The sequence below is a fragment of the Macrosteles quadrilineatus genome, unplaced genomic scaffold (assembly GCF_028750875.1).
Source record: "Macrosteles quadrilineatus isolate MER2022 unplaced genomic scaffold, UCM_ALF_1.0 Scaffold_8__2_contigs__length_117827958, whole genome shotgun sequence".
Taxonomy (NCBI): Eukaryota; Metazoa; Arthropoda; class Insecta; order Hemiptera; family Cicadellidae; genus Macrosteles; species Macrosteles quadrilineatus.
This window is the reverse complement of record NW_026542601.1, coordinates 35,486,398-35,512,212: the sequence shown is the minus strand read 5'-3', so window position 1 is coordinate 35,512,212 and position 25,815 is coordinate 35,486,398. Positions and strand designations below refer to the sequence as shown.

At 32.5% G+C, this 25,815-nt stretch overlaps 1 protein-coding gene across 1 annotated transcript in view; it reads left to right on the top strand.

Annotated features, from left to right (window-relative positions):
- Window positions 1–1,263: 1,263 nt before the first annotated feature.
- Window positions 1,264–25,815, top strand: part of LOC129000314 (voltage-dependent T-type calcium channel subunit alpha-1G-like) — a 167,071-nt gene continuing 142,519 nt past the window's right edge. Inside the window, exon 1 of the mRNA XM_054427276.1 lies at window positions 1,264–1,370. Coding sequence (XP_054283251.1) covers window positions 1,278–1,370 — 93 coding nt within the window. The 5' untranslated portion in view covers window positions 1,264–1,277. The remainder of the gene's footprint in view (window positions 1,371–25,815) is intronic.

Below are 25,815 nucleotides of genomic sequence, written 5' to 3'. Positions count from 1 at the left end.
TAACAGCTGTTATATATACATGTTTTATTCATTATTAATTTTGTAAACAGTTTCAGTAATTCAATAAACATTTTTGTTAACATCATTTTTTTTCATTTAATATAGATTTTTCTATCAAATAATTATTTTACGAAGTTCAATTCACAACAAAACAAACATTAAGCTTTAAAGTTTGATTTTTTTAGAGATTGGCGTAGTAATAGAAAATATTTTGTAAAGCTGCTATTGTTATGTCTTACTACATTAAGCATTAATTGTTCAGAATTACACCTGTTACTACAATACATACAGCATAGCAAACACAAATTGGCAAGAACTAATCCCAAGGTATTTCAGAGCAATTATAATCTGCTATCTCAGTTTATCCTCGCTCATTTAAGTTGTACGCTCACTAAGATATTGAACAATTTCATTATATGTAAATAAATGACAAATATGTCACTATGTGTCACACTTTGTGTCATTTTTTTAAGGATTAAATTGGTAAATAAAATGCAGTGAGCTTTATTTTTAATATTTTTATAATCAATACATTTTTACACACACTGTGTGCGGTTAAGGTGACATGTTTCGAATTCTAGGACATCCATTTGGGTTCAACATGCATTTATTATTATGCTGTTTTGTAAAACATTAATTGGAGCAATTTTCGATCCAGTTTTATGTTACTTAGTAATTCCATTAACTTTTAAACTAAGCATAATATCTGTATACTCTTTGAAATCTGGATATACAAATCATCAAAATAATGAATACTTTTAGATTAAAATTATAGTTTTGTATTCATTTTTGAAACTTTTATTTAATAACTGGTGTAGATTTTTTTTTTAGATGGATGTTGATATGTTTTAATTACGAATAAGATAAGTATGCAAAAAAACTTATAAACTGGACCGTTGTATAACTATTATCATGGTATAGTAACTGTCCTTTCCCAATTCATACTTAGAATTTGATGATTATTGCTATATTGGTTTTAATTTGGTTGAAGCATTTCAATAAAACTTATTGAGGTGGTGTTTTAGGTGAAATATATTAAATAAAAAACTAATACATCAGTTTTATAAACTGAATACTTTAGTTGTAAATGCTCACATTATCAGAAAACAGGATACTTATGGAGGGGGTTTAATTTTTAAATGGATACCTGAGGGATAATCATTTTATGCCATATTTTAGATACTAAGTAAGTTTACTCATTTATTATTGTATGTCTATTCACTTCTATATTCACTTGTATTTCCTTAACACCCTGTACATGGTTCGAGCGGATCAGCATGTTGGTAATACTTCTCAACTGCGTCACCCTGGGCATGTACCAACCCTGTGTGGACTTCGAGTGTGTCACCAACCGCTGCAAAATACTGCAGGTTAGTCTCTTTGTTCTCTTCTGTGGTGGACTTTCTTTGCATGCAGAGTAGTTAAGGCTTCTATGGTCACATTTAATCTAATGTGATTTCACCAAAGTGATGTGTGATGATGTTTTGGCTTTGTTGATGATGGTTAGCTATAGCATAAATGATGGACAGTCCTATCTCTATACCTTATGATGCTACGCTCAAAACGGTTTTAAGCAAAATTTCGCTCGATCAAAAACCTTAAAGTGATTGGTTGAATTTTATCCCGGGACCTCAGGGACTGAAGCTCTTCATTCTATCACTATAACAACTCGCTTCTAGGAGAGTATTACTATTGTGGTATTTGTTATTAGCCTACTACATATTCTAACATATAGATGAAACGAACTAATAGATTTTTCAAAAAATTATTACATCTATACTACAACAGTTCTCCTTAATTACTGCTTTACCTTGGATATTAATATACCTCCAGTGTATGATTAGACTTGACAATACTAGAAAATGTTTGTTTTAAGAGATTGGTGACTCTTTTAACCTTGTATTTGCTTGCTTACACAGACATCGGACCTGTGTATGAAACACATTCAGCAAAGCAAGGGGTAAGCCGGTATAGTATAAATATAAACTGTACTGATAATATTTAGTGACATGATAAACTGCCAATATTAGTAAAATGAATTTTAACATAGCCAAAATATTGATGTGAATAGGTCTACGCTAACCACATAGACCAATTCAATGCCGTGGTAAAGATAAAATAGTCATTTGAGTCTTGGAACTCTGTGAGGATGCCCGAAAATTTTATAAAAATAAAAATAACACACCAAGATTACTTACTGATATTTCAATAGCAAACCACACAATTGCAAACAAATTTGTTTGATTCCAAACTGTTTCCCCATACGTTAGTTACAAAAAAATGTTCATAATTTAAAGGAGATAGAAAAGTTTTTGACGGGGTTAAACCACTTTAACGCTGTCTTTCCTGTCGGTGACCCTGATATCGCGTTAACGGTATATAGTCATCAATCTTCTGCCCTGAACCTATAAACCCTGAACGTTTCGATAAACCGGTTGTTAAAGTTAGTCAGATTATGCTATGTACTTTAAAATATAAAAGTCTAAATATGCTCAAATATGTAAAATTCTCTTATATTCAGAGTAACAAGTAAATAATATGTGCTCTTTGAGTTTAATAATAGTAATAATATAAAAGTGAATTGTGATAGTTTTAGCAGCGAAACACTAACGAAAGGTTTTGCCTAATTAAACTTGTCTTACTTATACATATTGTAGTGTAGTATGTTCAATATTACCTAATTTTAAATGTAGCATACACTGTATAACTCATTCAAAATAAAAATAAAGGCTTTGACAACACATACATTGATTACAGTAAAAAAAAGAAACACTCAAAGAAATATAATTTATTTGAGTGTCAACCAGAAAATTGTGGTTTAAATGTCACCAGGCAAACTTACCTCGAACTGACATAAATGTCTAACTGCATACATGGTTTGGTTTGAAAAAAAACTATAATGCTTAACATGACTCAATCTAGCATGCTTAAGTGACATGATTTACATCCGATGTCAAATCGACAGTTTTAGGTTTCCACTTTAAAATCGTTATTGATTATTAATAAAGGTAGCATCACTTTGAAACAAAACAAAACTATTTAAATAAATAAAGCAGTTTCCATAAAAAATAGCATTTTATGTATGAGTGACTAATACATTTTATGGGTATTTCTGTTAACCCGTTTTATATCAGTAAATTGGTTATTGAGATTCTAGTATATATTTATAAAAAAATCAAAACAAATTATGTATATTCATTATGAATACAAGAACTAAGCGTTTTCGGATTTTAAGTAAAACACAACACGACAGTTATTTCTAAAGTTAATAATATGATATTCTTGAGAGTTTATTATAAACGCGTTTTAAATTTCTATTTACCTCCACCTTTCAGTCAACTCTCCAAAATGGCAGTGGAATAGTTTAAAAGGTCCCATCAAAAGTGTTTTAGCGAATTTCCCTATAGGGAAGTAGCTATTACCGTAGGTCTCATGGTAAGACTTAGGCCCGGGACCGATTTACTTTTTCATTTTAATGTCCCCAGAGGCCAAAAACACCATTCGTTAAAATTTTTATATATGTATATATATATATATAGATATATATATATATATATATAGATTTATATATATATGTGTCCGTGAACACGATAACTTGAGTAATTTTTATCCGATTTTGATGAAATTTGGTTTGAAGGTGTATGGCGGGATAAACTTGAATGAGTTCGCGATCCAGCATGATCGGACCATGGGAACAGGGTTTTATGGGGGGTTTTATGGGGTAAAAATTGGTTTTTCTCACTTCTTACCCTCAAAACACAAAATTTCCCAATTTTTCTCTAAACCTTCTTAAAGAGCTTAAAAAAACAAACAATTCAGTATATCAAAGTGTTTTTGTACGGTTATTGGTTACGGAGAAAACTAAAAAAATGGTAAATTTAAAATTCCCATGTTATTCTTATGGAGAATATTGTAAAATGTTGTAGTTTGCTTGTTTATGGATATATTTTAATCAAACTTGGCAAATTTATTTATTTTATAGTAAGCTATCAATATTTTACTAAAAGCACACTATTTTATTAGTTTCCTTGTAGCAGCAAACCTAGGTACTCGTTAAACCTAATGTTATTTAAATAGATCAACTGAAAATCAATTCGGCCAAATGGAAATTCGCTTAGACGGCAGGTTTGCTGCGGCGGGGGTATTGATTATTATATATTAATATTTATAATAAACAGAAAAGTCTTTTGTTAGGCTTAAATTAAATCAAGTGTTTTATCTGAGAAGGGAAGTCTCTTCCAGACACATAGTTTCGGGTTGAATACCATATTTAATCAACATTCCAAATTATTAATTCTTAAGCATTTAAGAAATTAGTTATTAGTATTATGTGTATTTTAGCTGGTCAGAATCTAGTTTAATGCTATATAAAGTTGATAAATCATCAATAATGTCGATAGTCTCCAGCTTCTGATCGCTTAAACATGTTGGTGTTATTTATAGCAGGTCTGCCAACGTATAACTTCATCGGACGGCCATTCTCTCTTGTAGATTTATCGATGCATCAATTTATATCAGATTACCTTATCTACTTTATTTATATCGTAAACTTCAATTATTTATTGGTGAAACGTTATGGTGTCTGGAAATAAAAATATGAAATATATAATACTTAATAGATGTTATTATTTATGAGATTTCCTATTACCATTTAAAATGCACATACACATTTATTGATTATTTCATGTATGTGACTGTGTGTATTTTAACTTTTGAAATATAATTTTAAAGTAGTGATATTATGTTGGAGATTTATATATGTCTAATCTTAAAATACGTAACGTACACATACTTGTTCATAGATCGTTTATTGAGTTCCAATTATTAGAATCAAAATATTTATATCGTACTTGGAAACACTTAACTATATGTAGTAATAGACATATTCGAGCTTTAAAATGCTTTTTGATTCTGTATATAAATAACAATATTTTTATTTTATCTCAATTACAAAAATGTTATATTTAACCAAGATGTGCAGTATTTTTTATTCTAAATACGGTAAACACCTTTGGACGTAAACTAAATCATTATCCAATTATACAAATTTTATATAAACAAATTTGCTCTTTATGTAAAATATGTACTAGAATAATACTCTTAGTTTATTAAGGCTTAATGTAGTACCTACTTGGGGTTTGTCCTACTGTATTTTCGAAAATTCAAATCAATAGTGAACATCTAGACTAGTATAAGTGAAATTTTAGTGTCCTCAATAATCTTTGGTATTAATTATAAGACTCAAAAGAACGATATGTTCTAAAGATACTTTAAAGGTATATTTAATTATGGATAATTACTATCGCAAGACTTCATTTGACATGTCTTATAGTATCAAGAGAGAATAATTTAGACACAAGGTAGGGTGAAAGGGGTCAAAACACATTTAATTCTTTTGGATATGCCGGGAACCGAACCTGTCACTCTACACAGTTTTTGTAATTGTATTTCTTAGTTTAAGTTACGAGTAAAGCGTATTATATAGGTTAATATTATGTACACTATCACCAGAGTAACATTTTTAAAATTCGTTCCTTGCTTTATGATTATTTTATATATTTTTGTGAATTACTACGACTAATAACCAACATTAAATACAAACTGGTAGTATATTTATCATAATCTATCAAAAGCCGATACATCCACAATATTTGAACATAATCCATCCCATGATACGACGCTGTCGTTGCTAGGGCTGACGTCAAGTCTAAGATAAACCTGCCAAAGTTTTCATCATGATTGATGACGGTGTAAAATGCCTGCTCAACAATACGCCTAAGAGCCTATAACGATGAAAAGATTCTTGGTAGAAATGTTTGAAGCTACGATACCTTCTGGCTACGGTATTATAAACTGATTCAATGTTTCAACGAATACAATGTTTCAATGTTGTTTGTACTTATCCGAGTCCAGTTTTGTAGTAATGGTGAGTTCTTAGACGTGACTTCAAACAGTAATGTAATAGTTGAGAAAATTCTGATGATGTTTGCTGCTACGATCGATTTGTTCGAAGGTTGCTAGGTTGCTAGTTTGATGTCAAGCAAAATGGTCTCTGGATCCATGTCATTTGACAGTTTCGTTACAAAAATTGTTTTGAATTGGTAATGGCAGCAAAACAAAAATTAAATTCTACATTGAAATAAAACAAAACTAAACTATAGCTGCGTACTAAACTCAATATTACATTGATGTAAAATATGTATGGTGTATTCCATGCTTAACAAACCATCGATATTCTTAATATTTTGGGCTTAAGTTCAGTTTCATTTTCATTAATGAAATAAGGTGTTACAATTAGGAAAAGCTAACCAATTAGTGAATAAAAGAAATAAGAGCGAAGAAATAGAGAGACGTTCATACACAATATGACTTTTGATATTCAAACCGTCTAAATTTGGAGATAAGTAAGATCTATTCTCAATTATTTTCAAAAAATTTCATCCAATTATGAAATGAAATGAAAATCTTTCTTTATTGAGGCGATCTTAGGACCTCATGGTCGTTTCTTACAGTTAACATCTTGTAATTATGCCAGTAGCATTTCTTAATTATTTTTTGTAAAAATTATTTACCCAACAGATAGCAGAGTTTAGGGAAGAATGAGATAAGTTATAAAGATAAAATAAAGTAAATAATATTTAGTAATAAGATCATACCTTTGTATCATAGCTTATACAAACTAGCTTAACGCCTAGTCTTATCAACCCATAAAACCTCTATTATTGCAATCAAATTTGGTGTCCACGATTCTAGTGGTACGGGAAACTAATGCATCTTTCATGAGGGGATAATTGCTTTAGCTTATGGACAGCGAGAAGAGTAGAGCATGGGCGACAATGCTCTGAACCTATCTAATTGGGGCAGAAACAATACAAAAACCTGAACACTGTGTTTGTTAATGTTTTAATGAACTCGTACCTTTTTCAGTAAATTTAGTTTTCCTTTACCACAAGTAAAACAGGGAGAGACTTGAAAAATACATGACTAAATTTATATTTGTGTTGCAATTACGTTTCATTAGACAAATAGAACTCACCTCTACGATATAAAAATATAACAATGCATGACGGTCACTGAGGTAATAAGACCACACGTCATATTGTACTTTATAAAAAAATGTTACAACAATTTCAAAGTGTTATTTGTTTTCAGAGTATACTTGGCGTGTTTGCAAATAGAACAGTTAGGAAACATGAAACTTAATTATAAACTAATTTAGAAATTCGGATAAATTAGTTTTTATTTTTGTTTTCTTTCTTGTTTTCAGTATTTCATTTGTGAAACGTCATTTTTTCAAACTCTGTTGTACATAATAATTCTTTATTGATAAGATTTTCGTGCAGTTGAGAAATACATATACCTAACATTCAATAAAAAGAGTACTTGGTATTTTGCTCTCATTGTCATTGAATAGGTCGTGGCACATATATTTGCGATAAAATAGTAAATGCTTGAATTCATCAGGGATCCACCCCAGTGGCCTTCTAAGTTCCCATTTTGTCTTTGTATGGATAAATAATTAGTAAATTTAGTTTACATATAAAGTTAAAAATTTATTTAAATTATAAAAAAAAAAACTAACATGACTTTTTTCTTATGTGGACTAAGAATATTGTTATTTAAGTAAATGAATTTAGAAGGTTATATTTTACATAACGGTTTGTAATTATAATTTTTATCTAGTTAGTGATTTAGTAAGTTCAAGAAAAAAAGAATAATTACAGTCAACTACTAAATAATTGCTTAAAAAATACTAATGCTCCAAATTGATTAACAACATAAATAAATTGAATCATGTTTCTTTGTTCACAATATTCAATTCTTTTCCTGTATTATTAAGTAGACAACCACCTTAAGGATTTTGAAAGTAAAATGGAATAAACGAAGAACTCATTACCGCCTCTTTTATACTCAGGAAACATCATTTGGCAAGTTAATGGAAGAAATTCAAGCTATTGTCCTGAAGAGGTTCACGCGTTCCTTTTAGTTGAATTTACAAACAAAGGTAAATTCGCTTAAGTGACATTAATTGTCGTTTTGTTTAATTTAAAGCATTAATCATTCGCCGGAGAAAGTGATTAGGAAGGCGGCTTTCTAGCAGTTGTTGACGCAATGGGCTGTGTGATTTGATTTCGGACATAGAGAAATATGCATGCATCAACTTGATTAGCACGGCATGGTTTATATTGTTTCTTTTGAATCTATTTGCTTGACATATGAGATTGACAATAATTTACTCAGCTTTCTGAGTGAAAATTGTATTTGTTCTTCATGAAACCTAACCTTTCATAGCATCTGAGACTTGATTAAAGTTGAAGAACATACCATTATAAGACTAGATTTCATCAAACCTTTTTATACATTTTGACTAAAATCATGGTTGTTAGTTTGAAAAAAAAAAACTGAATATTATTTTTAATTTTTAACACAATTTCTGATTGGCATTTCAATAAATAAATCCTGATTATTTTACTTTTGGTTTACAAATCTTATACGGAGGCTGTTGCGTATTCCTTATAAAACGCTGCTGGATATTTTGTTGATGACGGTGAAATATGTCTTTTTGCGGAAATCCGGGTTCTGCCATTTATAAAGCCTGCTCCCACCGTATTGTTTATCCCTTTTCCGTAATGTCTTAAAATATAGCAAAGTAGCAAATTTTTTTGGGATTTTTGTCATATTGTTATGCTGAGAAATAAAAATTATCTTCACCTTTATTCAAGCAACCACACCAATGGAAAAAACATATTTCTAGTTTTTACGTGCATGCATATAGTAGTTATCTTTATCTAACTGGAATATAATTAATCATTAAAACATAACTTTTTATAAAAAGAAAATACAAAAGAAATACGAATTTAAATTAAATTCAATTTGAAACCAAATACTACTAATACAAAAATGTGTCCATTTACTTTACTTTAGTTGGCATTTGGTTAACCTTGTTTGTTGTCAAGAATAAAAATATTATGTTTCAAAAACTTATTTTAATCCATCAGCTATGAATAGAAACAAACATTATTTTATAACAAAATTATTAAGAGAAAGATTACATCATACTAGACAACATATTGCAAGGAACAGTTACTTTGTACCAAGTCATGGTATTGCAATTAAGTCAGTTGTAATATAAGTCGTCACAGTTCCAAAAGGTATTTTATAAGGTTATCAGGTCATATTACAAGCCAATCCCAAGCTGTAACTTTTGATATATTATCTTTTTTTTTATTATTGAAACAGAGAGTATATGCAAAAGTGGCATTCAGTGAAATTAAAAATTAAAAACGTCATGGCTAGTAAAATCCATTGTTTTATTATAAAATATTTTGTTATTGTAGCATTGCTTGTCAAAATAAATATTGTAATTATTTTAACCAAATACAATGGAACTTATCTTTGGGAACTGAGCTTCAAGGAATGCGATGAATTTTGAAACTATGCTTTAAACATTCTTGGAATATTCCATAAGACATACTTACAAAGTGATGTCACCTGAGTGAAAAAGGTGCATGAATTATTACACTTTCGCTGTCAAGCGATGAAAGTGGCATGCTTTATTTTCAAGCGCGTTAGTTAGATAGTTGTAAACTACACCAACTTAATCAAACTGAAAATAAACGGTAACAACAAATTGACAAATTTTTCTCTTGTTGAAATTGAACGTCCCTCTACTTTTATGAGAAAAATATTTAAAACAACAATATTAAATTACTCGGAAGGGTTAATTATGGGTTTTTATTAGGAAAATCACAACAGATTGCAATACCTTATAACCTTGTTCTTTACATTGTTCGAGGTTATGCTTGTTAAATATGGTATTAAGAGGTAAAATTGTGAGAAATACCTTTAGATCCTAAAACTGAAGATCCATTAGGGTTTTGGTAGAACAGGAACAAGATGAGCAGAGAAGCGATGGCTCTGGCCAGAGTGACGAGAATCGAAGGACCACAGATGAAAGATGATGTTGAGAAATGACTATTGTTGTGTAGTATGTAATTCTTCACTGATTTAAATTAAAACTCTTCTTCATTAATAAAAAGAAAGCAATTCACTACTCATGAATATTCTGGACTGTACACGAAAATTTACAACACATTTACTTTAAATAAAAATATCTTCTTGGATCCTAGCTTGACACTTGGTACTATAAATTTGGAATCCATATTTAAATGAGAAATGATGAAATAATGCACTTGGAGCGGTAAGAGAGAAAGAGAGATTAAAATATTTAATATGAACTAAACCAAAAGGTAAGCACTGTGTACTGTGAGAGAGGTGAGTCTAAACTGCACTGACTAGTACGAAGTGCTGTAGTGAACTTTGGACAGTGATGTCATCATATCAGCTGTTGTATCCTTTCAATAACTGAACTAAAAACTTGACTTGAATGTTAATACTACTTGATTAATTGTTTATATTTGACTGTATATAGTTCATATGTTATTAAATAAATATTTTATTAAATGTCCTTAGTTGAATTACTAAATATTTAACATACCGGCCCCCCCTGAACCCCTGGGTTCTGAAAACAACACAAAAAATGAGAAAATCAATAAAAAAGGGGGGTGGTAACTCCTCTTCACTATTCCATAGGAAGGACAGACACCTTTGTCACAGGACGAGAGAGGTGTCCACTTGCGGTCTTCAGGTGCACGACCCGTACTATTCCATCAGTACCAGGTGAAACGGAGAGAACTCGTCCAAGCTTCCAGGAGAGTGGAGGCAAGTTGTCTTCATGAATGACAACCAAGTCATTGACTTCAATATTCTTCTTGGGGTTGACCCATTTATTTCTCTCTTGAAGAGTGTACAGATACTCTTTCTGCCAGCGAGCCCAGATATGTTGACTGAACTGTTGGACTACCTGCCAGCGTTTTAATCGGTTGATAGGAATGCTACGCAAGTCAGGTTCAAGAGGTGTCATAAGAGGACCACCTACTAAAAAATGACCTGGCGTCAAAGCTTCTAGGTCCGAGGGATCAGAAGAAAGAGGAGTTATAGGCCTAGAGTTCATCATTCCTTCAATCCGGGTGATTAAAGTCGAAAACTCTTCCAGTGACAGGGTCTGTTGTCCAATGACTCTTATTAGGTGAAATTTCACACTTTTGACGGCCCTCTCCCAAAGGCATCCCTGATGAGGTGCATGTGGAGGTAAGAAGTGAAATTTAATATTGAAATTCTCAGCGTAGCATTGTACTGTGGAATCCTTGATTAAATTTTCAAAGTTGCGTCTGAGTTTTTCGGATGCACCTGTGAAATTTGTAGCATTGTCACAGTGAATATCTGAAACGATTCCTCGTCTGGAGACAAATCTGGTAAGAGCGGCTAAATAGGCATCCGCTGTTAGGTCGGTTACTACTTCTATGTGTACCGCCTTAGTAGAGAAGCAAATAAATATACAAATATAAACCTTGATAGGTTGAACTCGTCTTAGTAGATGTTGCTTCACAAAGAAGTGTCCTGCATAATCTACACCAGATATGGAAAATGGCCTTGAAGGTGTAACTCGATTCATAGGTAATTCCCCCATGAGTGGGAAGAATGAGGAGGTTTACATCTGAAACATTTTATGCATTTAAAGATCCTAGATCTTATTAAGCTTCTAGCACTGAGAATCCAGTACTTGTTTGCCAGCATAGCCTGAGTTAGAGTTGGACCAGAGTGCAAATATAAGACATGATGGTGGTCAATCAAAATATCAACTAACCTATGACCTTTAGGTAGCAAGACGGGGTGTTTGTGATCTTCAGAGATATCAGCCTTGTTTATTCTTCCCCCTACTCGAATGAGGCCATCTTTGTCCAGATAAGGAGCTAGGCGTCTAATGCGTACAGAGCAAGGTTTATTGGATTTCAAACATGAGATTTCTTCAGAAAAATATTCTCGTTGAACCAATTTACAAATCAGGTTATGAGCCTCTTTTATCTCCTGAGAAGTTAAATTCCCAATTTGTTTAACTTTATTTCTGGTGTTATGAATGAAGCGCAGCAGGTATGCGGAAACATGAAGTAGTGTTGTCCAAGATGAGAAGCGAGTGAGGAGAGAAAATGGTTCATCCGGAACAGCAGAGAGAGTGTTAACTGTGAGAATCTTAGTTTCAGGGATAGACTCTTCAGGTAAAGATTTACAGACAGACTTTGGCCAATTTTCTTCAGAGTTACACAACCAGACAGGTCCATTCCACCAAAGTGTGTGGTTAATCAAATCTTGTGGGGCGGTACCCCTTGACCCAACATCCGCTGGATTTTCTAGTGATGAAATATGTTGCCAAAATGAAGGTGGGATGTTTTCCTGTATTTCTGCAACTCGATTTGACACATAAACCTTGAGTCGATAAGAGGGCATGCCAATCCATGAAAGCACGATTGTGGAATCGCACCAAGCTGTGTATGAACTAATCTTGCAGTGAGGTGAGAGAAGTTGTATACAGTAATTTAGGAGCTTAGACATCAGGTGTGCTCCGCAGAGCTCCAAGCGAGGTATGGAAATACGCTTCAGAGGTGCGACTCTTGACTTCGCTATCAGAAGATAAGTCGATATAATTCCTTGTGAATTTACAACTCTCAGGTAAACACAACTACAATATCCTGCTTCACTTGCATCAGAAAAAGCATGTAGCTGAATATCTTTAGCTGAAGAAAGTCCCACGTAGCGAGGTATCTTGAGCATTTCAATATATGGAAGTTCATTGGCGAACTTGTTCCAAACTGATATAACGCTGTCGTCTAGGGGTTCATCCCAATCGAGACCAAGTGTCCATAAGTATTGCATGAAGGATTTGGACCAGAAGGTTACAGGAGTTAACCATCCTGACGGGTCATAGATCTGTGATATCACACTTAAAACAATTCTTTTTGTAGGAGTTTCCTTAATATTTTGAGTTCCTACAGAATAAGAAAAAACATCTTCATTAGGAATCCATTTAAGTCCTAAAACACTATAAACTGGTTGTTCGGGAGCTCGAAAACCAATAGGTTTTTCTTTGTGATCTTCAGGGATCGACTGTAAGAGTAATGGATTATTCGAAGACCATTTTCTTAACTCGAAACCTCCTTTTTTGAGTAACTGAACCACATCATTTTTCAACAAAAGAGCGTTTTCTACGCAATTACTACCCAATAGGGCGTCATCGACATAAATCTGATCCTTTAGAGCAGTTGCGGCTAGAGGATGATTTTTTCCTTCATCAATAATGAGTTGTTGAATGACACGATTTGCCAAGTAGGGCGATGATGTGAGCCCATAAGTGACAGTCGCTAGCTGATAGATTTGAAGAGGCATTTTATCATTCTCTCTCCAGAAAATAAGTTGAAATATCTGATCAGATTCCTTTACAAGGACTTGTCGAAACATCTGCTTGATGTCGCATGAAAAAACAACCGCATGTCGGCGAAAGTTGAGAATGATGTCACATATGTTGTTGTGGAGTTTTGGTCCTTGATGAAGAATACTGTTGAGAGACAGAGATGTTGATGTAGGTGCTGATGCGTTGAATACTACCCTTAATTTTCCATCTTTAAAAATTCCATGATGTGGAAGGTAGTAATGAGGATTATTTTTAAGACGTGGTGACTGACAGAGTGTCATATGTCCCGAAGACAAGTAATCTCTCATAAAATCAACATAAGTTTCCTTGAAATCAGGATTAGAACGAAATTTATTCTCCAGAGACCAGAATAGGGATTTTGCCATTTTGCTCGAGTTGCCTAATGTTGACGGATCGTCTGAGAAAGGCAAAGAGACAATATATCTTCCTTCAGGAGTGCGAGAGTGCGTAGATACAAAATGTTTTTCACATTTTTCTTCGGCTAAGGATTGCTTGCTTGTAAGAGGGGGTTCCTCTACAGCCCAAAACTGTTGGATAGAGGTGTGAAGATCCAAACTATTGGTGGTTAAGAGTGTGACTAATCCATGAAATGAATTTTTGCAAGTTGAGGCAACAGGGGTCGATCCTAAGAGCGCATATCCAAAAATGGTGTCAATTGCTACAGGCATATTCTCACCAAGTGACAAAAACTGGCCTTTCACAGAGGAGGCAAAAAGGTCAGCTCCAATTAGAACATCAATAGGAGCGGGTTTATCAAAAGTAGGATCGGCTAACATTAAATGTTGCATCTGTGAGCGAACTTCAGGAGTGATCTTAGCTCGAGGTAAATCTGGAGTGATATTATCCAAAATGAAGACAGGGTGAGAGCTTGCCAATACATATCCACTAAGGGACTGGAGAGTGACATGAGTTAACCCTTTTGTTTTCACCTGAGCAGACGAGATGCCATTAATAAGCGTTTTATTAGCATGAGAGCGCTTAATCCCTAAAGACTGAGCACATCTTTGAGTAATGAAGGTAGACTGAGCAGCAGAATCTAAAACTCCCCTACAAACTAGGGTCTTACCTTCGCTTGATTTTACCACAATTAAAGCAGTGGCAAGAAGAACTGTGTTCTCTGTATTTGTCAAACCAACAAAACCAGATTCATTTTTATTTGAGTCAGAACTTGGAGCTCGATTGTCTGTGTTACCTTTAGACACATTAGGAGAGGGATTATTTTCAGAATCCATAAAATGCAAAAGAGAGTGATGTTTTCTTTTACACGTAGAACATGTACGCCATGAATTGCATTCCTTTACCTTATGCTTATCGCCAAGACAGTTGGTGCACAAATTTTTGCCTTTAACAAAATTATACATTTCTTGTGAAGTCAATTTAAGAAAACCTTTGCATTGATAGATTTTGTGATCTGCACCTGCGCAAAATGTACAAACAGTGCGAGGAGTTGCAATAAGCGCCGATTTATTTGAGCGCTGAGGGGGTTTTACTTGAGTGTGGTGGCCTAAGGTACCCTTAAGAGATGATCCCACATTAGTAAGATTAGCTGCTTCAAGATTTACACAGTGAGACTCAATGTACTTGGTTAACTCATCTAACTTAGGAGTTACAGAGTTATCACTTCGACTCTGTTCAAAATGATGGCGAAAATCAGAATCAAATTTTCTTAACAAGTGAGAGGTCAAAATTAAATTTTCCTGAGAAATTTCTTCATCTAGAGCTTTAAGTGCTTCAATGTTTTCATTTAAAACAGACAAAAACCTTCTAAGTTGCTTCACTGAGGGATTGTGAAGAACTGGTAAGTCTAACACATTGTTGACATGAAGAGAGATTAGTAATCTTGTATTCTGATACCTTTTAAGTAGAGATTCCCATGCAATAAAATAATTAGCATTAGTCATAGGGATGTTTTTAACAACTGAAAGTGCCTCTCCCTCAAGACAGCTTAACAAATAACTCATTTTTTCAACACCAGAAATACTATCATTTTTATGAATAGTATTTTCAAACAAATTTTTGAACGCCATCCACCTTTCATGTTGACCTGAGAAGGTACCAAGTTGAAGTTTAGGAAGCTGTACACTAACCTTAGTTGTAGCTACTTGGCTGATAGCTGCATTGGAATCATCCAGGTTTGGCTGGCTCGACTGGTTAGAGCTTGGGGAAGGTATCAAGTTCACACACAAAGAGTGAATAGACACATAGAGATCACTTATTTCATCTTGTAATGTTGAAATTGTAGTGATATTTTCACTTTCATCTAATTCCTCAGGTAAAGGCACAGTGCCGAACAACTTATTCACTAATTTGTCAAAATCATTATTTTTGGCTGTAGCGGTGGAATCCAAAAGAGTGAGCTTTGTTATAAGTTGAGGAGTGATAGGTTCCTTTTCGATAGCAAGCACTTTTGCTTCAATTGACTTAAGCCTGGCTAGCACAAGCTCAGATTGCTTCACAAAAGTTGAGAACCTCATTTTGAATAAGTCTTAAATTCAATAAAATTCCAAAATAAAAATAAATGCAGATTAAAATAAGTTTATAATGAGCAAAACTTATTTAAAGACAGCCAGGATTCATTGTATTAAATATTAATATTAGTCAACTTGAAATCAGAGAGAAATATTCAGCCATAGTATAGGCCTATAAAAAGTTTAAGTCCCAGAAAATATCTACCTGCAATTATTTCCAGATAATAAATTTGAAATTCAATAAAACATGTTATTTCAAACACAAACTGTAATTAAATGTTCAATCCGTATTAATAAACATTCTTCTGTCACTTTAATTTAAAAGTGTAAGCAAACAATTGAGGTTATGAAAACATAAACAAAGTCTTGCATAATGACATTTAAGTTTTCATTTCTATCCATCAGCAGCGCTAGTGTTGATCAGCTGTGAAGTTGGTATGACTTCCATGATTTTCTGAATATTCAGCAACAAGAGAGAAACTTGTTTCACATTACAGGGGGGAGAGAGGGGGGCAGACAGGATGCAGCCCGATAATGCACAATAGAGAATAGACAAACTATGCATGAAAATACAGGAGTTGTAGACAGTACAGTCTGAGAACAAAATTTTCTGTCTGGGACAACAAAACTTTATGTGTTATTTCACAAATTACTGCAACAATTTAATAAATTGATAATAATGTGATCAAAAATATTTAATCCTCTTGTTAATGATACTTAATGTTGATGACAGATTTATTCAATTAATTTATTCAGTTCAAATAAATACAAAACTTAATAGTCACAGTAGATTATTTTCCATAGGCTGGGAAACATCCGGCTCGAAGGACCATGTTAAATCACACCTGGTCACACTTGGTACTATAAATTTGGAATCCATATTTAAATGAGAAATGATGAAATAATGCACTTGGAGCGGTAAGAGAGAAAGAGAGATTAAAATATTTAATATGAACTAAACCAAAAGGTAAGCACTGTGTACTGTGAGAGAGGTGAGTCTAAACTGCACTGACTAGTACGAAGTGCTGTAGTGAACTTTGGACAGTGATGTCATCATATCAGCTGTTGTATCCTTTCAATAACTGAACTAAAAACTTGACTTGAATGTTAATACTACTTGATTAATTGTTTATATTTGACTGTATATAGTTCATATGTTATTAAATAAATATTTTATTAAATGTCCTTAGTTGAATTACTAAATATTTAACAATGCTGTTTGGTTCGGCTTTAAAAGGACTGTAACCTAAAATGTTTTAATAATACCGTTAGTGCCATTAAAAAAATCTGATATTACCGTTATTATATGGGCTTTTTATGGAAAAAATCTAAATTTAAAAATAATTAAGCCCCGTTGATACCAAGAATGTACCCAAGTGCCAAATTTCATCAAAATTGGAACAGTAGTGTCTGTAGCTCCGTACACATCCAGGCAAACACACCATAAAGTCTATAAAGTACATTCATCATGTAACATGGAGAAAGTAATTATTTAAATTCGTACATTATTAGATGCCAAGTAAATCTGCTGAATGACGATCCTTATTTTATTAACGTGCTTCTTTCCGTAACTATGAATAACAAACTAACGCGTTAATTAATTGGAAGAATATCTACTCCTTCTTCTATTAGAAACAACCGGAAAGTAATATAATCAACGAAAAAATTGTCATAGCAGTAAAATGCATAATATTAACCTATCATTTCATTTTCTATTATCGTTTAAAATAAAGTTCAACCAAATAAATAAATTTCAGGTGAAGCCATTACCTTAAGTAACCATGCTACTTACGGTTAATACTTTAAAACAATACTAATGCAAATGCTAACTGACAAAAGATGTTCTTTTTAAGCTTAAGAGAATGTCAGTTCCTATAAAAGACGAAAACAAAGGGTTTCTAGGGCAAAGTATAAATCCTTTTGTGTTTAACCTCGTCTCTGTCATTCCTAGGAGTGCTTTCAGCTTTTAATATTCGATTTCAAACGAGTGCACGGTAAAATCGTAATATCCTCGTTCTAATTATTAAATTTATTTACTCATAACAGTTAATTTTCAATGCTCTTAAATTCATTTTTATGGTTTTGAACAATTTTACTTTTACTTTCGATTACTCTTAGTAAAAGTGGTCCTCTATTATTTATTCTATAAGTAGCCTATAATTATTTATTTGGCTTGGATCTTAAATTCTCACAAACGTTTGTGAATACATTGTTGTTTTCTTTTCAGACTGATTTTAAGATTGTTATTATATTGTTTTTATAGTCTTATTTACGTTGTTCTCTTTGATGATTTTATTAGATTGATTATTGATTATTATTGTTATTAGATTGTTGTATATGGACTGTTGTTAGGTTGTTTTATTACTCGTATAATTGTTATTATTGTTCACATAGATTGTTTCTAATAGACTGATTATTCAGATTGTTTCATAGATTATTTTAAAGATGGTTTTTTTATAGTTTAAGTAGAATAATAACAAAAAGTATTTTTATAAGCAGCATTGTAGCTCAAGAACGTATCTACGTTGTATCTAAATAAAAACCTTTTTATTTATTTAGATAATAATAGATTTTCCGCACTCTTAAATAATCATCATAGGAAAACCTAAACTTCCACGATGTAGATACAATAGTAATGAGGATTTGACAACTCATTCATATCTTTACGCGGGTGTTACTTTCGAAATAAAAATAAAAATAGTCCTTTGAAACACCTTACAGAGTGCATGGTCACAACGTATAATCATTTCCTATAAATGGCCTTTTTAATCAATGCCAAAGTGAAAGGGGCTTAGATAAACATAGTAATTACTCGCCCCCTAACAAAAAAATATAAAAAAACAAAAAAAATTAAAATGAACATTATTAGTGGTGTACTCATTTATTGAGAGGCCCACTTACTATATTGTTTTAAGTGAAAGAGGTAGGTTTGTCGATCTCTTCAGCTAGTCTTTACATACAAGTTTAATGAATGCATGGTTTGTATAAACTATTAAAATCCCAAATTACTTATTTTAATAGTAAAAATACAAAAATTTACTTTGAAAATTGGGGAAAATGAAGGTTTTTAATTAAGTCTGGATGATTGTTGGATTAAGAAATATTTGGGAAATTTATCACTGGACCAAATCATGCATAGCTCTGACAGAAGTGTAAGCACGGATCTATATCAGACCATCCCCACTAGGCTATTACTCACTTTATATTGAGATATGGTGGTGATTTATACTCTGTGTAGAAGTTGTAGTTTAGTTTATACTATCTCAAAATTAAAATTTATTTTAACATATTTTGAAGTGCAAGTCTTTTGACAGCAACATAAGAGTGATTAATATTTTATTAGGTATTCTCTTATTTTTATAGATATACCACATGTAATTTCTTGTAGTGTATATTGTGTTGATAATTAATTATGAATGAGAATAATAAGTCTGTATTTAAATTCTCATACATTCAATTTAATTTATCTTTCAAGGCTATGCATACAGCTGTTTCGGTTTTGACCAGGTCTCAACTTATGGACTAAAGATTTTAGTTATTTGGACAGGACTTTTACAAATATAGATAAAACCAACAAAATCAGTAATGCAAGAATAATAGACTTACATAATCATACTATATTATTAAAAAAATAATAAAAACAACAACGAAATAATTTACACAAAATTGAATTTTTAGTTACTTGTGTTTTTTGATTAAGCACACCATTTAAAGATGTCCAAATACTTAATTTATTTTTTCCTTATTTTAGTTGTATTTTAATTTAATTTAATTTAATTTAAAATTGATCTTCATTGACAATATTCTTCTTTATCCTACCACGTGAATATGGTGGTATTATTTACAGCAAGTATCCGAACATAAAACTTAATCTGACAACCAATATCTCTCGTAGGTTTAATGTTGCATCAATTTATATCAGGTTATCTGACGAAATTTATTCATTTAATGTGCAAAAAAGTAAGCTTATTGGTTGAAAATTTGGTATAACGTCATTTCAATATAATCTTTGTACAATACAAATATGTGTATTATTGAAATATTTTAAAACCTTAGCTATTAGCTAACAATTGTTACTCCTTATCACTATATTTTTCGATAACATTATAATTTCTTTTCGGCAGATCTCTTTTTATAGAAGCAAATATTTGCTAAGATCCTTTGTAGACAAGTTTTCATTCTTTTGATTTAATGGATTTTAATTGGTTTCTTAGAATCACATAAGTATGTACAACTTGTCAATAAAAACACACGTCAATAAAATACGCCGACATTGAATAGGGTTCAAGTAACATCAGTTAATATGGCGAAGATCGCAATGTTTGATACCGAGAATCAGTTTCCTTTGTGAACATATAGACAGTTTGCCAACAATGATTTGTCATGTCAAAAACATGCCATGTATGAGACGTGTATTTGACATGACAGAAATCGGTTCGATTGAGATAGGCTTCTTGATATTTCGAGATTGCCCAGCTGTCCTTTATTATTTGAGTAAAACCATTAACATTCTGACAAGGTAAACAGCTGTAGTCGGTATCAAAAAGCTACATAAACATCACACTTCATTTCACTCATAATCAGCTGAAAATAATCACTTAAGTAACTGTTGCTGTTTAAGTAACTGTTGCTATCTCAACAGTAATGACAATGAGAACTTATTCTTACTTTATTTCTATTGTTATGTTATGAAAACAAAATATATTGACTCCTCTTCAACATATACATTTTGTAAACGTCATCGAGTGGGTTGATTACAACCAAATCACAGACTGAATTCGTACACACAAAAAATAATAGGAGAGAATATTGCAATTATTTAAATAGATTTAGTCTACAAGCTATAGACTCATTTCACCTACTGTGTTGTTGCAAAATGTATAATATATTTTTAATGGCACATTAAGCTATCATGATTTGTAATCATAATTTGAGCAGGTTGTCTTAGTCAATGCATCTTTCATGAGGGGATAATTGCTTTAGTTTAGGACCAGCGAGAAGGGTAACACATCTCTAGACTAAGTCAAACAATAGTGAACAAATATCGACCAATATCGAGAAATGAATTTTAAAACTAAGGAAAGCTATGATATACTAATTGTTGTCTATTATACAAAATATTTGTATTTAAATCTGTTATAATCAATACTCATAATAATTCTAAGACCATAGGAGAATTATATTGAAATGTTTTTAACGAAAATGTCACGATCATCTTTAATCTACACGCTAAAAATAGGATAGTATTTTCAACATTCTTTCGGTTTGCACATCATTTCGTTTAGTAAAAAAGTTAAGAATAGTGACGAAATTGTTGTATTGACGAGAGACCAAAATCACCAAGTCTTTTTTGTTGAAGAAATTGCATTGATATAAATAAATAATATTAAGTAAGGCTAATTTGATATACAAATCAAACATTACCCCAATTATTATGTACATTTCCCATTATATGGCATACCTGAAGTTGTCTGCGTGTAAAAAAAACCGTTTAGAATCGACTCTTCAGCAATTAAATGAAATAAAAATAAGATGTTTCAAGAGTTAATAATGAGCTAAATCATTTATGCACAGCTCGAGAAATCATTTATTTCAACATTATACCCAGTAAGTATAATTAATTTGAAAATCATTGTTTATAGCAAGAAGCATAGCTGTTAGAAACATATAACTCATTTGAATTTTAACTATAAATATGGAGTTAAAACAATGTTAATACAATGTAAATACGATGTTTCACATTGTGTGTGAAACATATTATGCATGCCTTTAATGAGTTAATTCCGAATATCCTTAAAAATAAATCACAATATGATTTACATTTTTCCACGGAATTTACTTTGGAAATTCCTTTCATCTCTATGTCAAGGCTATACGCAGTTTTTTAATATGCTTAAAAGAATTCTCTTGCATAATTGAAACTAAAATATATTTTGAAAAAAACATTTTATGATTCGTATGTTAATCTTTCTGAAATCCAAGGTAGGAAATCGTCTCAATGATTTTAGATTAAAGTAAAATGGAATAAACAAAGAACTCATTACCGCCTCTTTTATACTCAGGAAACATCATTTGGCAAGTTAATGGAAGAGATTCAAGCTATTGTCCTGAAGAGGTTCACGCGTTCCTTTTAGTTGAATTTACAAACAAAGGTAAATGTGGTTTATGTGACAAAAACTGTCGTTTTGTGTTTGATTTAAAACACCATTCGTTTATTAAACATACTGATTAGTACGCGTTTTTAATTAAATGTTTTTCCATGACGAAATTAGTTTTAAGGTTTGATCACTTGCAAAAGCCTTTTATTCCATTCAATCTTAACTACAAATTATGTTGCCTATTTTTTTTTGTATAAGTAGAATGCTTTGGGAGAAGCAAAAAAAATCATGGAAAGCTATTGCAGTATATGCCAAAATGTACATTACGTGTGTACCAGTTTTGGCATACTCTCTTCTGTGTGTTTGGAGAAATTGAATTCTCGATGGGGGACGAAACAAAAGATTACTTTTCTTAGACCCCTTTCCATTATTCCGACTAAACGGAGATGCACTCTTTTTAATAAAGTGGTGATTCTGTTTCATACAAGTATAGTTAAATAGTAGCTTTAAAGCCGGGTTTTCCTAGGCGCGGAGTCGGCGAGCGGAGAGAGGAACGCGGAGAGCGGACTCCACTTGTCTTAGGCCATTTAATGTTACTGTACTGTTTTCCTAGAAGCGGAGCGGAATGCCATGTTAATTTCAATTCCGCTCTCCAGTCGCCGACTCCGCGCCTAGGAAAACCCAGCTTAAGTAGATAGTATTGCCATTAAATTAGCCTACTATATTTATGTATACAGGGTGATCAACTCAAGGAGGCCACCATTGGGATATCGGAAACGGTAAGAATTAGAGAAAACTTTAAATGGGGGACATTCCTTTATTTTTTGTGGCAGTTAAAAATATGATTTTATTTTTTCGAAATTCAGCCGCCATTTTCCAAAATGGCGGCAAACTTGAAAAGTGGAAAACTGTGTATTTTATGGTCTTTATGGAATGTGGATGCAATTTTAAGACTTATTTGACTTATTTACTTTTCGCATTTTCGCTATAAACCCACTTGTTTAGGAGCTACATGATGTAAAATGTACACCGGAAGTCATTTTTCCATAGGCTGTAACTCCTAAACGAGTGGGTTTATCGAAAAAATGTCAAGAATAAAAAAGTTTTTAAATTGCCTGTTCTATTCGAAAACATCATAAAATATAGGGTGTTCCATAAGAAATTTCAAAGTTGGCCGCCATTTTGGAAAATGGCGGCTGAATTTCGAAAAAATAAGATCATATTTTTAACTGCCACAAAAAATAAAGGAATGTCCCCCATTTAAAGTTTTCTCTAATTCTTACCGTTTCTGATATCCCAATGGCGGCCTCCTTGAGTTGATCACCCTGTATACATTATCAGCTAGCTGGAAACTAGTGTACACGTTCTGGCTTAATGATATACCGTGTTTTCCTAGTCAGATTTAATTCTCCGAAGGGTAGGGAGTTGGTCTTTACAAAAGAAGTTTTATTTATCTACAGTATTAAGTGTTAGAAGATGGTAAGATTGAATACAATGGACACTTACATCCAACTGAAGGTTTTTGCGCACGGATAACATTTTACATGAAACTTAATGTTTATTTGTATTATGGTTTCGTTAACTTAACGTATGGTCCAAAATAATAATTTCCTAAACGCAGAAGTAGGTTGTTAGGGTATCTTGTATACAGGCCCAAAGTCAAATGACGCCGTTAGAAAACATATTCACTCAAGCTGTTTTCAGATACTGGACTTGACATCCCATTACTCATCAGTTAAGAGCATATTGGACACCCCTTCCCTCCCTATCAGGCCTTAACCCAGATAAAAAGGCAGCATATGTTAAAATAAAATGCTCATAACAATTACTCGTGCATTGAGTATAACTCCAGTAAATAATATTAGCCTGATTAAATATTATAGAAATTAAAAAGATTAACGAAATCTGCGCTAGATTTAGAGGGTTTCTCTCAAATTGTTCAAGTATTAAATTTACCGCGATCATGGCGTCATTTGGTCTGTACAACACTATCCACTCGTATACAAGAGAAGCCTCAGGATCATGCACCTTAATTGATCATATATTTACAAACGATCATGATGGCACAAAGAGTGAAGTTATTAAGACTATACTGTCTGACCACAGTGCACAGACTATAACAACGAACATAAATTTATCGAACAATGACAGGCAAGTCAAGTTTAAGTATGGACGGAGTTTTAATACCTCTAATATTGAAACGTTCAAATATTATCTAAAAAATGAAAAATGGGATGAGGTGTTCCAAGTGACAAAAACAGAGAATAAGTACAATGCTTTCATAAGCCAGTTTAAGTACTATTTTGAGATATGTTTTCCAGAAAAATTAAAAAGACATATAAAAAAATCCAATTCACACATTAAAATGTCTGACGAACTTAAAAACTTAAAGGAGGAATGTTTCATATACCACGAAAAAACAAAACATTTACATTCGAATCACTTTTTACATTCGTGATTTTTTTTTACATTCGAACATGCCAGTCTGTGGCTGGCATGTTCATTGACTTGAGTCGTGCTTTTGACTTAGTTGACCATGGTCTACTTCTGGAAAAAATGCATGATGCTGGCATTAGAGGCATTGCTCTTGATTGGTTCACATCATACCTTAAAGGAAGAAAGCAGTATGTAGCAATCCCTGCCATTGATGAAACAGGTCTTCTAAAGTATCATCGTTCTGCTGACGCCTCAGTCACGAGAGGTGTGCCCCAGGGTTCCGTCCTCGGACCGACCTTATTCCTTCTATTTATAAACAACTTGCCCACTTGCGCAAACAAGGCAAACATTTGTCTGTTTGCCGATGATACATCTCTTACTGTATCCAGTCATTCCACAGAAACACTTGAGCAATCGATTTTTCTTGAATCTAATAGCCTGCTCCAATGGTGTGAGGATAATCATCTTGTCCTAAATGCAAAAAAAACCCAACTTCTCCAATTTAGCATTTCAAATCATCAAACAAACAAAAAACAAGGAACATTTAGCTTACTGTTGGGTGAAAATGAGATCCATCCCTGTCAAGAGGTTAAGTTCCTTGGTGTGGTCCTTGATGAAAATCTTAACTACCACAAACATATCAAACATGTCACAACAAAAATATCAGTTGGTATTTCCATGCTACGTATGCTTAGCCAAACAGTAAATTCAGAGGTCCTCCTGTCTGCTTATTATGGGCTTGTATATCCATATTTATCCTATGCTGTCCCTGTCTGGGGTAGTGAAAGTGAAAAGACGAAGTTTCTTTTCCGACAACAATTGAAAGCCATCCGCATCATATTTTCCCTACCTAAACGACAATCCTGCAAAGACATTTTCCAAAAATTTCGAATTCTAACCTTTCCATCCATATACATTTTCGAAACACTATCCTTCACCAGAAAAAATATATCTTCCTTTTGTTCTCAGCTCAACAATAGATATCCACTTCGTAATTCTTCCGACCTTGCAATTCCTAAACACTCAACTTCCTTCTTCCAAAAGAACTTTCAATACAATGCCGTCAAGCTTTACAATAACCTTCCTCCTTCCCTAAAGACCGAACAGGATTTAAATAGATTTCAGAAAAAACTAAAGAATTTTTTGCTGGATAATGCCTTCTGCAGCGTTCGTGAATTTCTTTGCCCTAGAACTGGTGTGGTAAATATAGTAGCATAGTTGACAGTTTTAATTTATACAAGAGAGTTTTTTTTTTTTTTGTTATGTAAACATTGTATTTTATTTTGTTTTGTTGACGTAGCTAATGCATTTTATGTTAATTTTGCTGAATAAACGACTTATGACTTATTTGAAAAGCCTCGTACCTTGAATTAGTTAATTCATCATACTTAGAAGCCAAGCCCATCTAAGATTAAATCATATACGATCATCATTATATTAATTATGCTATATAATTGTTGTTCAACTACAAGAGTTAAATTGTGCA